Source organism: Hakea prostrata, chromosome 6, assembly GCF_041222555.1.
Source record: "Hakea prostrata isolate BN-2017 chromosome 6, UWA_Hpros_2, whole genome shotgun sequence".
Taxonomy (NCBI): domain Eukaryota; kingdom Viridiplantae; phylum Streptophyta; class Magnoliopsida; order Proteales; family Proteaceae; genus Hakea; species Hakea prostrata.
This window is the reverse complement of record NC_142605.1, coordinates 26,445,655-26,461,590: the sequence shown is the minus strand read 5'-3', so window position 1 is coordinate 26,461,590 and position 15,936 is coordinate 26,445,655. Positions and strand designations below refer to the sequence as shown.

General features: G+C 35.8%; 2 protein-coding genes across 2 annotated transcripts in view; one reads left to right on the top strand and one right to left on the bottom strand.

The window, feature by feature from the left end:
- The first annotated feature begins 854 nt into the window (after positions 1-854).
- On the top strand, positions 855-9,255 carry LOC149012963 (pleiotropic drug resistance protein 1-like). The gene is made up of 23 exons (XM_089157890.1): positions 855-1,378; positions 1,484-1,604; positions 1,702-1,790; positions 1,884-1,968; positions 2,051-2,210; positions 2,303-2,379; positions 3,485-3,538; positions 3,646-4,038; positions 4,120-4,401; positions 4,504-4,820; positions 4,928-5,088; positions 5,347-5,450; positions 5,555-5,711; positions 5,792-5,890; positions 5,996-6,099; positions 6,178-6,510; positions 6,728-7,018; positions 7,107-7,190; positions 7,285-7,418; positions 7,638-7,865; positions 7,943-8,114; positions 8,204-8,458; positions 8,545-9,255. Exons 1-23 carry the CDS (start codon positions 1,017-1,019, stop codon positions 8,800-8,802), a joined length of 4,320 nt encoding a protein of 1,439 aa, XP_089014016.1. The 5' UTR covers positions 855-1,016; the 3' UTR covers positions 8,803-9,255.
- A 1,150-nt stretch (positions 9,256-10,405) lies between these two features.
- LOC149012962 (uncharacterized) overlaps positions 10,406-15,936 on the bottom strand; it is a 28,517-nt gene continuing 22,986 nt past the window's right edge. The window contains exons 2-8 of the mRNA XM_089157687.1: positions 14,951-15,016; positions 13,788-13,886; positions 13,408-13,463; positions 13,151-13,310; positions 12,847-13,053; positions 12,125-12,739; positions 10,406-10,603 (exon numbers count right to left, since the gene is read on the bottom strand). Of these exons, the coding sequence (XP_089013813.1) occupies positions 12,125-12,739; positions 12,847-13,053; positions 13,151-13,310; positions 13,408-13,463; positions 13,788-13,886; positions 14,951-15,016 (1,203 nt within the window). The 3' untranslated portion in view covers positions 10,406-10,603. The remainder of the gene's footprint in view (positions 10,604-12,124; positions 12,740-12,846; positions 13,054-13,150; positions 13,311-13,407; positions 13,464-13,787; positions 13,887-14,950; positions 15,017-15,936) is intronic.

Below are 15,936 nucleotides of genomic sequence, written 5' to 3'. Positions count from 1 at the left end.
TAATGTATACAATTTTACTCCTGCTCAGTAAAAACCATTCTGGGACTAAACCCATGATGATCACTAGTTTATCATGGAGTCATTGCATAAAGTTTGCACCAGAATAGATATATTACGCACGTGTTCCATAGTCGAATTACTATCTTTCAGGTTTGTGGTCAGCTAATCACCTATTTCATGATATCTGGGAACTACCCAGAACGGTTTTGTTTTGTTTTGTTTCGATCTGGGAAACCACCCAGAAGAAAAGGATGAGAAGTTACAGTTTTGTTTCTATGTGAACGTGTTTTTTGAAAAACTTTGATAAAACCATCAACCTTGACTCTCTTTTTGTCCCATCTGTTCTTTACAGTCGATCAGAACCTTCAAAATGGAACTTTTGTTTGTAGAACCCCACTAGGGAATTTTCCTGGCAACAGAAATTTTTTTTGTAGTGTTTGACACGGTGTGGGCAATAGACAGCTTCTCATAATTGTGGAAATGAAACATAAAGCTATACCTTTCCCCTCAATTATTCATGGAAATCAATTCCGCTGGCTTGGATGAAGCTCTTGTTCAGAAGGACCAATTCCTATAATCCAAACAAACTTTGTTTGGATTCTTTTTTATGTTGAAAACTCAAAGTTCATAGCCAAGTTCTCTAGTGACAACTAGACAAGCACAGCTTCCAGAATCTAATAAACTCAGAAGAGTTAAGCAGTTATTAAATCTAGAATCATTCTTAAAATTGGAATAGAATAGTTGGCAAATTGTATTTTCAACTTTAGACAGCTAAGAAATAAAGGCTAAATGGGTCTTCTCAGTTTTTAAAATCTTGTCATTGTCATGTACGCATGAAGAACGAGTTTCAAAACTATAAAAATTGGAAGCTGAAGGCTTTTTCACATGTATAACTTCTTCCATCTTTAAAAGCCCAGCTCTGCAACTTATTCCCTCCATATAGCCTCATAACCAGAGCTTTCAACTCTGAAAACTAGAGCTTTGTTCTTGAATCTTGGTGGGTTCAAGACCCTCCAATGGAGAGAAGTGTTTCTCGAAGTATTTCTAGAAGTATTTCTAGAACAAGTTCTCGTGGAGGAAACACTACTCGTGTAGACAGTTACAATTCTTATTTTAGAAGAGAAAGTGCAGGTGATGTGTTTCGTCGATCTTCTCGTGCTGCTAGAGAAGAAGATGATGAAGAAGCTTTAACATGGGCTGCTATACAGAAACTTCCAACATGGGATCGTATGAGAAAAGGTATACTAGCTGGAGTTGAAGGTGAGGTTAAAGAGATTGATATTGAATGCCTTGGACCTCAAGAGAAGAAGATTTTGATTGAAAGATTAGAAGTTGAGAATGAGAAGTTCTTCTTAAGACTCAGAAATCGTATCAATAGGTAACAGCTCTGTCATTTCACTCTCCCCTTCAAAGAATCAATTTCTCTGTTTCTGGGTTTTCTTATTTTGAGCTCTGCTTTGCTCTGGTTTTCAATTTTGTTCAGAGTTGGAATAGAACTCCCAACAATTGAAGTTCGATTCGAGCATTTAAATGTCAATACAGAAGCTTATGGAGCCAGTAGATCTCTACCTACAATTCCCAACTTCACCATTAATATGATAGAGGTGATTCACTTGTAAATGATCAGGATGTTCATTTTTCTTAACCAAAATCTGGTTATTTTCCACATCTAACAATTGTTTTCTCATCTGGTATTTAAAGGGATTCTTGAGCTCTCTCCATCTTCTCCCTACTAAAAAGAGGCCATTATCAATCCTTCATGATGTTAGTGGAATAATCAAGCCCGGCAGGTACCAAATAAATTCTTATGATTCTGAGAATTAGTAAATGTTAAAGTTTTTTGGCTCAACAAGAAAAGACTTCAATTGACCCCTGTTGTGCAGGATGACATTGCTTCTGGGTCCCCCAACCTCAGGAAAGACAACTCTCCTGCTAGCTCTTGCTGGAAAGCTTGACAAAAATCTTAAGGTAGGTGGAAAATCAAAGAGTTCTTGATTATTCCTTGTGTGTTTCATCAGAAACTCATCTGTGTTCTTGAAATCTGTTTCAGTGTTCAGGGAGAGTAACCTACAATGGCCATGGAATGGATGAGTTTGTGCCACAGAGAGCATCTGCATATATTAGTCAAAGGGATCTCCATATAGGTGAAATGACAGTGAGAGAAACCTTGGCTTTTTCTGCAAGATGTCAAGGAGTTGGAAGTACTTATGGTATGTCATTAAAACTACCCCTTTCTATCAAATTTTTTTTGTCTTATCTTTTGTTTGGCTTCAACTGTTTCATAATATTTTATCATCTGCAGATCTGTTTTCTGAGTTAACAAGAAGAGAAAAGGAAGCAAATATCAAGCCAGATCCTGATATCGATCTTTTCATGAAGGTTTGGATTGAACAAGCTCTTTGTGTTGTAGTTCCACACATGAATTCAGATCTATTCCCAATGCTTATATAAATTACTATACTTTGTTGGTATCAAAGCACTAGAGATGATAAAGATTCCTGATTTTTTTAAATTAGAAAAACTAGTTCTCTGATGATAATTTAAATACTGAATTTAGATTGGTTCCAGAATATGTCCTATGGTTTTGGGCCCATGTTTTTTTTTAAAAGCCCACTGGAAAGCCAATGGATGTATTGCTGACAGCACAGCGAATATTTCAGAGAATAAAAATACTATAGAAAATATTTAAAGAGGGTGGACTTAAGTCGCTTCTCAAAAGAGTAAGACCTTTCTTGATTATAAAAACATTATATAAAATTTTGAATCAATATATAGCCAACCGTCTCCCCCAAATTTAGCTTACAAGGTCCAAACTAGGGGTATAAGTTTGGCTCTAATGATCCGAACTTATTTATGGGACACCCTAAGCCTGATCAGGGTCTAGAGTCGTTTTGATCAACACCAAGAGTAGGTTAGAATTGATAAATACAACACCTGACTGAGGGCATGGTTGACTTAAGATTGAGACCTTGACCCAGCCCAACATGACCCTGATTCTTTTTTGGGTGAGCTTTAGCTCTTTTTGGTTGGAGGGGCTCCCTTCATTCACCGTTGATGGGATGCATTTACTTTTATTTTTTACTTTTTTAAATGCATGAAAAATCGGAGCCAAATAGGATTAATTAGGATCCATCAAGACCAAAAATGGTCAACCCAGACCAAGTGTCAAACCAGACCAATTTGGCCCTGCCCAGCTTGATCAAGGTTAATCACAAAGGGCCTGGGCTCGGCTGAACATGACAGGGTTGGGTCTAGGTCAAGAGTTTTAAACCCTAAGTCAGGATTAGGGTTGGGCAGGGCTACACCAAAGAGAGCCAGGTAGGTTTTGGGAAAACTGGACCAACCAACCTGTTTCACCTCTATGCTATGAAGAAATCACGAAATTCATTCAGTTTTATTCTTACCATTCACATTTTCTAAATAAAATAATGAGCTTAAATTTTATTTTTATTTATTTTTTATTTGTTTTGGGGTACATTTGTAGGCAGCAGCTTTAGAAGGGAATGATGACAGTGTGATCACAGATGTAATCTTAAAGGTATGTTCAACTCAGTAAGGAGCTCTTCTATTATGGATTAATGGTGATAATCAATGAAAAATAACCAAAGTAGTTATCAATTAAACTCAGCTATTCAATCTTTGTAGATTTTGGGTCTTGAGGTTTGTGCTGATACCTTAGTGGGAGATGAAATGCTTAGAGGTATCTCTGGAGGACAAAGAAAGCGTCTCACCACTGGTGAGATGTTGGTTGGACAAGCAAGAGCTCTTTTCATGGATGAGATATCAAATGGTTTGGACAGTTCAACAACATTTCAAATTGTGAAGTCACTGAGGAATTACATTCAGATTCTAAGTGGGACAGCCTTCGTCTCCCTGCTCCAGCCAGCACCAGAAACTTTCGAGCTGTTTGATGACATTGTTCTTTTATCCGATGGACAGATTGTGTATCAAGGTCCCAGAGAATTTGTTCTTGAGTTCTTTGAGTCCATGGGATTCAAATGCCCTGAGAGGAAAGGAATTGCTGACTTCTTACAAGAAGTAAGTATCTTGATGGTAATTATAATCTTTATAGCTTGTGTGAAACCTTGGAGATGATTTATATTGTAACCCATTTTGTAGGTAACATCAAGAAAAGATCAACAACAGTACTGGAATGACAAAGACAAGCCTTACAGATATGTTTCTGTCAAGGCATTTGTGGAAGCATTCCAGTCATTCCATGTCGGCCGGAAGCTAGCAGATGAGCTTGCTACCCCCTTCGATAAAACCAAGAGCCACCCTGCTGCTTTAACAACTGAAAAGTATGGAGTGACCAAAACAGAACTGTTGAGAGCTTCTATGGATAGAGAACTGTTGTTGATGAAAAGAAACTCATTTGTATATATTTTCAAGACAGTGCAAGTAAGTAACATGTTCTATTGATCCAATGTTGTTTGGTCTAGTTTCTAGCTACCAAGTTCTGAGAACATATCAGTAAATGAATTCTTATCTTGTTGATTTCAGCTTGTTGTTATGGCATTCATAACAATGACAGTTTTTCTGCGGACTAAGATGCACCGTGATACAATACTTAATGGTGGCGCATACGCGAGTGCTCTCTTCTTTGCTCTCATGTCAATTATGTTGAATGGGTTCTCAGAGGTGGCTATGACTATCTTGAAACTTCCTGTATTTTTCAAGCAAAGAGACCTTCGGTTCTTCCCTTCATGGGCATACGCATTACCAACATGGATCCTAAAGATCCCAATAAGTTTCATTGAAGTTGCAGTTTGGGTGTTCATGACATACTATGTAATTGGCTTTGACCCAAATGTTGGAAGGTAAGTATCAAATGAGAAGGATTATTTAGAGTTTCACCATTGGAAATTACACTTAAATACTGCTTTCATTCTGTCATCAAATAATCCAGATAATGTTCCAACTGCAGGCTGTTCAAACAGTACCTCCTCCTTCTATGTGTCACCCAAATGTCATCTGGATTGTTTCGATTCATTGCAGCATCGGGTAGGAATGAGATCATCGCAAACACATTTGGGGCTTTCAGTTTGCTGATCATACTGGTTATGGGAGGATATATCTTGTCACGTGGTATGCTCCAACCTGAACTAAGCATTATGCATCAGTTTAGATTGAATGAATTTCAATTCCCATGACTTTTAAGGTAGTTCTTAGTAAAGTTGAATCCCATTACACATGACTACAAAGTATTCAACCAAAACACTAATCCAATTCTTTGTATTTTGGATTTGAAAATCTTAATAGATCAGCCTAAAAACTAAGTTCTATTTTTCTCACTGCCAGCAAATCTGGTAATCAAATTCATACGTTGTCTTTTCTATGACTCAGAGAACATAAAGAAGTGGTGGATATGGGGTTACTGGATCTCTCCTATTATGTATGGTCAAAATGCAATTGCAGTGAACGAGTTTCTTGGGCATAGTTGGAGTCAAGTAAGAATATTTTCTTTCGTCCAAGAGCTGAAAATGAACAGAACAACATAATGAAAGATCTTGAATAAAGAAAAACACTTTTGAATAACATTTCTGTGGTGCAGATTTTACCCAACACCAATGAGACTCTAGGGATGGCAGTCATGCAGTCTAAGGGGTTCTATACTGAAGCATACTGGTATTGGATTGGAGTAGGAGCATTGATCGGTTATGTTTTCCTGTTCAATCTTTTCTACACCTGTGCACTTGCGTATCTTAAACGTAAGTATAACCTATTGTGGTCTGGAACTCTTAAATCTGATTCAATATGTTTTAACAAATAAATCACATTATTCCTGCAGCATTTAAGGGCACTCAGGCAGTTTTCACTGATGAAGATGATTCTACCAACGAAAGTACAGAACTAACCAACATGTCCTCCATGAATAGCAGCATTGAGGGTCAGATATATATATTCAGATGTGTTACTTTATGATGCATTTCCTTTATGGGGTTCTAACTTATAACTTCTTTGTACTAACTAAATACCTTAATGTATAATACAGAAAGCAGTAGTGGAGCTCAAAACAAAAGGCGGGGAATGGTTCTTCCATTTGAACCTCTTTCCATCACTTTTGATAATATAAAATACTCTGTAGACATGCCACAGGTGGGGTAAAGTTTTGCAAAATGTGAAAATGTGTAGCAGAGAAGCATAGTTTCTTATTCTGTGTCTTTTTGAATACAGGAATTGAAAGCACAAGGTGTCACAGAAGACCGCTTGGAGCTTCTCAAGGGAATTAGTGGAGCTTTTAGGCCTGGAGTTCTTACAGCTTTGATGGGTGTTAGTGGTGCTGGAAAGACCACTCTGATGGATGTCTTAGCAGGAAGAAAAACTGGTGGATACATTGATGGAAACATCACCATATCAGGGTACCCTAAGAAGCAGGAGACATTTGCTCGTATTTCAGGATACTGTGAGCAAAATGACATCCACTCCCCCAATGTGACAGTATATGAATCTCTTCTCTTTTCTTCCTGGCTTCGGTTACCTTCAGAAGTTGATGAAAATGCAAGAAAGGTTAGTGGATTTGAGACTTCTATTATTGATTTATTTTATGTGTTAGGAACCCAGGTAGAACTCATCCTCAAATGCTAGCCCCTGTGTACATATAATTCTCCACATTGGGCTACTCACACCCAATGTGGGATTATTAGTTCTGCCTTCTGCTTGGAACCCTTAAAGTATGCTGACATATTGAGCAGTTACTAATTTTTAAAACAAATGGTGGTTGTAGGTGTTCATTGAGGAGGTCATGGATCTTGTGGAACTGGCTCCACTGAGAGATGCATTGGTTGGACTACCGGGTGTAAGTGGTTTATCAACAGAGCAGCGAAAGAGACTCACTATTGCGGTTGAACTTGTTGCAAATCCTTCTATAATATTCATGGATGAGCCAACCACTGGACTTGATGCAAGATCAGCAGCAATAGTGATGAGAACAGTGAGGAACACTGTTGACACTGGAAGAACTGTAGTGTGCACCATCCACCAGCCAGGCATTGATATATTTGAAGCTTTTGATGAGGTTAGTTATGGATTAAATTAAAGAACTACTACATTATGGCTTTCATAACATATGCAAGATATTTATGCTTTTATGTTGGGCAACACAGCTATTCTTGTTGAAGCAAGGAGGAGAGGAAATATATGTTGGTCCACTGGGGAGGTATTCTTGTCATTTGATAGAATATTTTGAGGTGAGCAATACAATAGAAAGTACCATATTGGAGAATTATTCTTTTAAGTTGTTATGATTGTCTCCATGATTAACATCAATTGTATCTTATGAAGAGCATTGAAGGAATACACAAAATCAAAGACGGTCAAAATCCAGCTGCATGGATGCTTGAAGTTTCGTCTATATCCCAAGAAGCAACTCTCAGAGTGAACTTTGCAGAGATTTACAAAAACTCTGAATTGTACCAGTGAGTATATTTATCCTTTTTGGCAAAATTTACTTCATTCAATAAGATCTGATGCTAGGACTGGACTTTTGGAGCCATGAATACCATCACTATATCCTGTCCCCATTATAAAATGATCTAAACATCCTTCATTAGGGCAGTCAGATTCCATGAATTAAGAATACTATGAGTAAGTTATCTCAATTCTAATCTAGTTCATTTTTTTACTGGATCCTTCAGGAGGAACAGAACAATGATTGAGCAGATGAGCAAACCAAGCTCTGGTTCAAAGGAACTCCATTTCACTACTCGATATGCACGATCTTTTGTCAAACAATGCTATGTTTGCCTTCTGAAACAACATTGGTCTTACTGGCGTAACCCATCATACACTGCCGTGCGGCTTCTCTTCACAACCTTTGTAGCCCTCATGTTTGGAACAATATTTTGGAATCTCGGAACCAAAAGGTAATATATGTTAGAAATTAAGAGCAAGAATCCAAAGTTCTACACTTACTAACTTGATTAAATGACGAAAACTGCAGCCAAATTCCACAAGATATCTTGAATGCAATGGGTTCTATGTATGCTGCTGTTATCTTTCTTGGGATACAGAATGCCTCTGCAGTGCAACCTGTTGTAGATATTGAAAGAACAGTTTTTTACAGAGAAAGGGCAGCTGGAATGTATTCAGCAATGCCATATGCCGTTGCACAGGTATACATTTACATTTAGAGTATAGTAAAGTAAACTACTGATTTATATTTTACAAACAATTTAACCATTAAATCTTGTTTCAATTTTAGGTCTGCGTTGAGCTTCCATATGTCTTCCTACAAAGTATAATATATTCTGCTATAGTGTATGCCATGATTGGGTTTCATTGGGAGGTCCAGAAGTTCTTCTGGTATCTCTTCTTCATGTACTTCACACTGTTATATTTTACCTTCTACGGTATGATGACAGTGGCCATGACACCCAACCGGAACATGGCCGCTGTAATTTCTACAGCATTCTATGCAATTTCAAACCTCTTTGCCGGATTCGTTGTTCCAAAACCAGTAAGTTCAACATTGATCCTTGGCTAGTATAGAGAAGTTAAATTTTATGATGGAATAATAATATATATCTTTATGGTTCTTAACAGAAAATTCCAGTGTGGTGGAGTTGGTTCTATTGGATAAGCCCTGTGTCTTGGACATTGTATGGGTTGGTTGCCTCACAATATGGAGATATAAAAGATAAGTTTACAACAGGGGAACTTGTGGAAGACTTTGTGAGAACCTACTTTGGTTTTAAACACAGTTTTGTAGGAGTAGTGGCTATTGTGATTGTTGGGTTTGCAGTCTTGTTTGCTCTCCTCTTTGGTTTCTCAATAAGGGTTTTGAACTTCCAGAAAAGATGATCAAGATCTCATAAACCATTCGGAGAGAGCTAATCAAGCAAGTATACTCCAATTCATCCATGCAGACAAACTTACCAGAAGCAAGACAAAGTTCCAAAATATAGAAAATAAGATTCTTTCGTTCTTTTCCTTTGAATGTCTGGAAGTATTTGTCTTCTTTTTTATTTTTATTTCTTTAAATTTTTTCTGTGTTCTAATGGCTGCTTCCTTCCCTTTGTTCTTGGGTGGTCATAAAGATGAACTTTTTTTTTGTTACTTTGGGTTCAGCGGTTAAGGCTGAAAATCCAACCCTTGTATGTACATCACTATATTTGTTCTCTCTTCAGATAAAAGAAAAATCCTTCTCTGTTAGTGGCTCAGCAGGTTGTCAACTCTTACTTCTACTTTGTAAAATATATTTGTTGAAAAAAAATACTAGACTCGTGATGTTTTCCAGTACTCTTTTCATATTTTCATATTTCCAAGATTGAGAGAGAAGGAACTTCTATAGGAATGAAAACTGTGCGCGAGACATATGGGATGAAATGATCATCTCATCCCAATCAAACATGCAAAAAAAAATGCCCACATGGAAAGCCATACACTATGATAGGAACCCTAGACTGGCAAGGGCTCAACTTAACTTCAAAGTGATGATGTAGGGTTTGTTTTGAACAAGGACTGCTTGGTTCTGATGTTTTCACAATGAAGAGAAAACAGAGGTCAAAGCCTCCTTTTAATTGTTTCATCTTTCATTCTGTTATGTCTCTTTGTATTAGGTAGGTGTTAGGAATGTAAAATCTACATAGCCTTATCCAAGATTGTTTCAAAGACTTGAACTCATGACCAAGCATTCAGCAACTGATGGATAGCTAACTCAAACAATCAAGCTTATTTAATTACTCACTTTGGCATGGATGGTAGAAAGTGAATTCAAACCCCAAAGCTCTTTCTCTCCCTCAAAAAATTTGTTGAGTCCAAAAAAATAGAATTTGGTAAAATTACCTACATTTGAAGTTATATGATCATCAATGGGAAAAGACTTACAAGTCAACAATGATATCTTTTTCATTGTTAAAAGAAAACTTAACCCCTGTGGAGACATTGGATTAGTATGGCAAACTTAGTTAACCTTTTGCAATTAGTGTGCAATTTGTGTGATTATCCAAAAATAGTATAATGATATCCTCAACCTTGTTGAAAAGATTTGCATTGTCTATCATTGTTTATACATGATTTAGAAGATTAAAAGATTCTTCACAAATAATATGAAAGTATTACAATAAATAAATAAAAAATGAAGGGATGAATAATATCAACAATACTATGAAAAGAGAATGCTTCCTAAGCGCATGCAAAACACAACCCCTGCTCCTAAAGAGCATGGAATGACCACTACACCCACAAAATTTTCTAGCCTTTTATGAAGCTGGAAAAAAGATTTAAAATGAAAATAAATCAATCATTTCATATAGCCTTATGCCCAAAGACAAGTGCCTCACATCAGTCTCATTAGATAATATTCTTTTCCTATTGACTTTCAAATTTGAGTTCAGCAGAAAAATAGAAAATAAAAATAAAAAACCATTTACATATAAGCTAAAACATTCGCCAAAAATCATATAAAGAGTATGGATCCTTAAAACAGTCCGAGTACCAAAATATCGTTCACATCATTGACTTTAATTACATTTACATCCATCATAGTAATAGGAAAAAAGCATACAAAAGTTATTTGACTCCAGCGGTAAACTTTTCTCGACCAAATCCTTGCAAGATTCTTGTGGCCTTCAGTGATAGCATGTTCTCTGTACTTCCAAAGCTTAACACAACAAAACAAAATTTATATTTTAAAAATCCACGTATAACCTACCTATATAACATAGTATGGATTTGCCATTTACAAATTAGAGAAGGATAAGCAAGCAAGAGAGAGAGAGAGAGAGAGAGAGAGAGAGAAAAAGAAAGAAAGAAGAGAAGTGACTGAAAAATGAAGCATGGTATATATGATTCAATTTTTTTCCTGGTTGAATAGTGTTGTGAGGACCAAACAGTCACTCCCTTATTCCATACTGAATGTCATTGTATATTTGGTTTTGTGTAAGGTCTTGTTTCTTAATCAATCTCGAGTTTTTCTATTCCTACTTACTTCTGAACTTCTTTTTTCACTCAAAGTAGGATTTACTCAAATTGTAACCTATAAATACCCTATTAGGGCCTATGAATAAGTCAACTTTCTTTAAGCAATAATATCTCAGGCTCACATCTTATGAGAGCTTTATGCTCAAGTTTTGATTTCCTCCCAACTTCTGATAATTTTTTATGAACTAATAGTAGTAAAGATCTTCCTCAAACTTAGACCTTAAGCAAGGCTGGTTTTCTTGTTCATTTCCCAACTGCAGTCTAGTTACTTTCTACTTTCTTTTTTAGCTGACTGGTTTTTCTCAAACTCACTTGAAGATTGGAGCTTCTCTAGAACCCTTATCCTATTACCGAGTGCAATTTTTTTTAGTAAAAACCCTTGCCCTCTCTCCCTCCCCCTTTTCTAGTTACTTGGAAAAATAAAAAATAAAAAATAAAAAAGGAATAGTGATTATTGACTAATAGTGTTCTGATACCAATTATCAATATCAGATTTATAAATCAACAATCACAAGAAATAAGTTGGGAGAGAATAGCTGAAAGACTAAACTAACAATTATTAACAACATCTACCCTCTAATTTATTTTTACTAGCTAGTTTATTATAAAGAATAATTATTTTTATTTAAACTAGAAAAATAAAATATAATGAAACTAGGAAAAGTGGATCACAAACGGAATAAGAAAAAAAAATATCAATATAACGTACTCTACAACTATCTCAGGGTTTTAACACTTTTATATGCATATAACTTATAAAATATAATAAACTTAAAATTCATTCATAAATTTATAGATTCACAGGGTTATTATCACAAAATTGCAAAGATAGTGTTAATTTTTTTAAATAGTTCAAGAATAACTAAAAATAACCAAGAGGGGTAAAATTAGTAACCAAGTCAACCAATTTCTTAAATGAAAACGAAATTTTGTCCTTATATAAAATAAGACTATCCATAAATTTTGACTTTTCAAAGGAGCATATTAATGTATGAAAGAAAATGTCTCAAAAGAAAAAAGAAAAAAAATTAACTAACCACAGAAGAAAACAAGTTGCTTAAATCGATCTTACCAATTATATTTTAAAAGATATGTTGTTCCTTTCTTAATTAAGAATTGCACTTAAAACTATAATTATATTAAAGATACCATCTTGACAAGAACAAAAAATGTTACAATATTGAAATACATAAAAACTCACCTAGTAAACTTTCCTTCTAAACAATTTTCTTGACATACCCTTCTTTGCAGACAACTTGTTACCATCACACCGTTGTTGGGGCTTTAAAGAAACAGATTTGTGAGTATTTTCAACAGTTATTTCTTCTTTAACTTCACTTTCACTAGTAACTTCAACTTTTTTCTGTTTCTTTGAAGAAGCTGATCCATTTCCTTTCCCAACTATTTTTTCCTCTTTTACCTCAGCCTCAATTACCGCATCTGTTACTTCACTTTCACCATTAAAACGAATTTTTTGCTTTTGGTTTTTCGAAGCAGCTCTTTTGCCATTATCACCTTTTTTCCCTTTTCTTACTTTACTTTGACTACTGACATTCTCTAGTTGCCTTTCAGGATGAAGTCCTTCATCAACCTTAGTTTCTATTGTCTTCTCTGCTTCACCATTTTGTTTCTCTTGCTCATTAACATTTTTGTTGAGGATAAAGCTTGAGTCACTTTCAAATCCTTCATCTGCCACAGTGACTGTCACTTTCGCTGCTCTAGTATTTCGTTTCCCTTTCTCAGCACCATTTTTTTCCTTCCCACCAACATTTTTGGTATTTTCTTGTTTAACACTGGAGGCTCTCACAATATAAATCTGCATAACAAACAACATAGCATATGTTAGAAATATATAAGAGTACAATAATGGATGCCTAAGGCCACAAAGCATACTTGGTAGCATACATACATATAGGTTCCTACCTTAAATCTGTTTGGCTCAAATAGTTCAAAAACTAATGCATCTCCATCATCCAATTTGTGGTCTAAAGCAAACCCTCTCCAACCTCCACTAAGACCTTGTCTGCTCCCAATATAGAGTGCATCAGATTTTGAGCCAGCCTCATCCTCCAAAATCATATTAACATCTTTTGAAGGAAGATGGTCTTTGCTAAACTTCGAAGGGAGACCCTACAAAACAGAAAATCAAGAATGTCATTTGGCATTTTAATAATGGATAACATTCCACTAGCTAGAACTTAAACAAACTTCCTATAACATAGCTCACCAGCCAAAAACAACTGTAGACATGGGATCGAACCATTGACTTAATGAAACATGGATTTTTAGATCCCAAGTTACTCTGAAGCATCTCTGCATTGCGAAAAGCACGGGCTCGTTGTTCATTAGAAGCAAATTTTACTTCATCGGCAGGTCTTCCAAGATAACTGAAATTAAAAGAAGAAAAGAAAAAAAGAATTCATGGAAATTCAAAACCATAATATATATATATAAAATAAGAAATCAGCGTTACATAAATTCAACCTCTTCCATGAACTTGACTTTGACCTTTTGCGTTGAGGTGAAGGACGTATGTCAGGCTATAAAGAAATGATTAAGAAGGACAAAGTTTAGAATTAATTTGAAATAACTCATAAACTGACAAGGCAAACCAAAAGAACTTGTGACAGTAGTGCTGAAAATCAGTCACCATATTCAACAAAACTAATACTCATCCCAACAACTATGGCAAAAATATAGTTAATTTCCACATAAAAAACCAACGAGTAATGGAATCAGGAAATGGCAAGAGACAACTAGAAGTGTCCTCGGGCTTTTGTTAGTATGCATTAAAAAGATTTTAACAGAGTGATTTAGCATTTAAAGATGCTTTTCTTCTGAACGATTGAGAGGATGGCACTTACTGCAACAGAATAAGAAGGAACCAGGTTCCTTGGTCGTGATGAACGCCTCAGCTCTAACACGTCGATGCTTCTCTTTAATCTGGGCTTTGCAGGATGTTGCTGTACCAAAAAGAAATATATAAAGAATGTTACGATGTACAAACTTCTATCAAGTTCATGATTAAAGATTTCAATTTTTTGGGGTGAATAGAGGCTATAGTAAACCAAGATTAAGCCATATCCATAAAATGGTCAAACAATATTTCAGAAGGGCCTTACAAATATGTCCATCTCCTAAAGAGGGTTAAGAACGCCCTTTTATTTCCCAATTTTATAATAAAATTGAATTTAGCTTCAATTGGCAATAAAGAAAATTTATTCATCAAAAACTGAACAGCACTAACAATAATATTGCAATCAAACTAAATGTGCTTTCTATCCAATTCCATAACTTCATCAACAAATTCTGTAACATGTTACTTGGTTTTATGAGATTCAATGATAACATTAGTTAATTCTAATCGTACGTTATAAAAACGCAGGAATAGAAGGGATATTGTAAGGATCATCATCAAATAGAACCTAACAATAAATGCCCCTTGCCCAGAATAATGCTTGTAATTCCAACCATAAGATAGACAGGTTAGGATTTGGATTAATCAAGTATCAAATTTTAGCCACAAATTCAATCAGTGATTCTTCAAGGCAATGGCATAACCCACACATGCACATAGCTGTCATGGAGTCTAGACAACCCAAGGCATTCGAGGGGGGCTCAATGCAAGGTGCCTTGACAATATGCCCATCATGCTCTTGGACCCCTTGTAATCCCATTTGCATGCTTTACACTCCTGGTTGTTTCTTCTTTTCTTTCTTTTTTTTTTCCAAGCCAATATGGATTGGGTATTCATTCAAAAAAAAATATACATATATATATATATGGTTTGGAGTAAAATTTTGACATTTGGGTAGGGGACAAAGGATCAAAGTATTCAAATGTCCACAAAAAATGGAAATGTTGGAGCTTTTATGAGGCAGATATTTGTTGACGTGTCTTCACCTCTGAGTGTCCATAACAAGACCCAAGAGAGAGAATAATAAATTTGTAGTGCTAAAAGAATGGAAAATGGAGGGCAGTGATTAACCCAAAATAAAAATAGAAGTAAAGGGGAATTTGAACTTACTGGGGACTTCTTTTGAGAGTCTGTGACCTCCGATAAGCTTTTTGAGATCTTCAAAATACCCAAATCCTACAACTCAAAACAAATAAAAAAATAAATAAAAAAGCACATGAAGTAATGTTATCACAAGCACAAGGAACATACTACTTGAACGCAAGGCTCAACCATTATGCCTTGACGAATACCATGAGCAAGGTTTCAGTAACACATGTATTTCATGTACTTCAACCAGTGGAAAGGATGGCACACCAAGCAAAAGCTTGTTTATTTTCTTGATTTTTAAGGATAAGAATGGTAGTCTAATTGTGCTTTAATTGCTTCTAGTACTAATCATTTTATGATGTGTTTGCAATTAATTATTTAGCAGAAAAAAATATGTACGCAATTAATTGAAATTTGTGAATCCAGAAAAATAGTGTTATGTGGAGACTTTTGTCAGTCATAATATAATTTTTAACCTGTCAGATTATATGGTTGGCTCACCCCCCCCCCCCCAAAAAAATAATGGGTCTGATTAACAGCTTAGTGCACTTCACAAATTTGAATGGAGCTGCACCAATTGATTAAAGGGTGACAGTTGAAGATTAATTGAGCACTGCAAGCTAGTGAACCGCCAAGCGAAGTCCCAGGTTGAATCTTCCTCTTCCTAATCCTTTTTATTTTTCTTGTTGATTGTGTCATTCTTCTTCTCTTTCAAGCTTCTCCTTTTTTTCTCTTCCGAGCAAACAACCAGTCTCCTCTATCATCTGACCACCTCTCCCTATAGGAAAACTACAGCAGTGTCTGTTTTTTTTACCAGACTATAAGAAGACTCTTCTCTTCTTCTCATCATTGTGGTCCCGCAATTTCTCTTCCTTTTCTGATCCTTCTCTTTCTTCCTCTTTTCTCCTGTTATCTCCTCACCCCATCACCCGTATCTAGCTTCATTTATTTAGCAAGTTCCATGGCAATGGAGTCTTACAAAAGGCTTTACTCAAACTAGGAGTTCA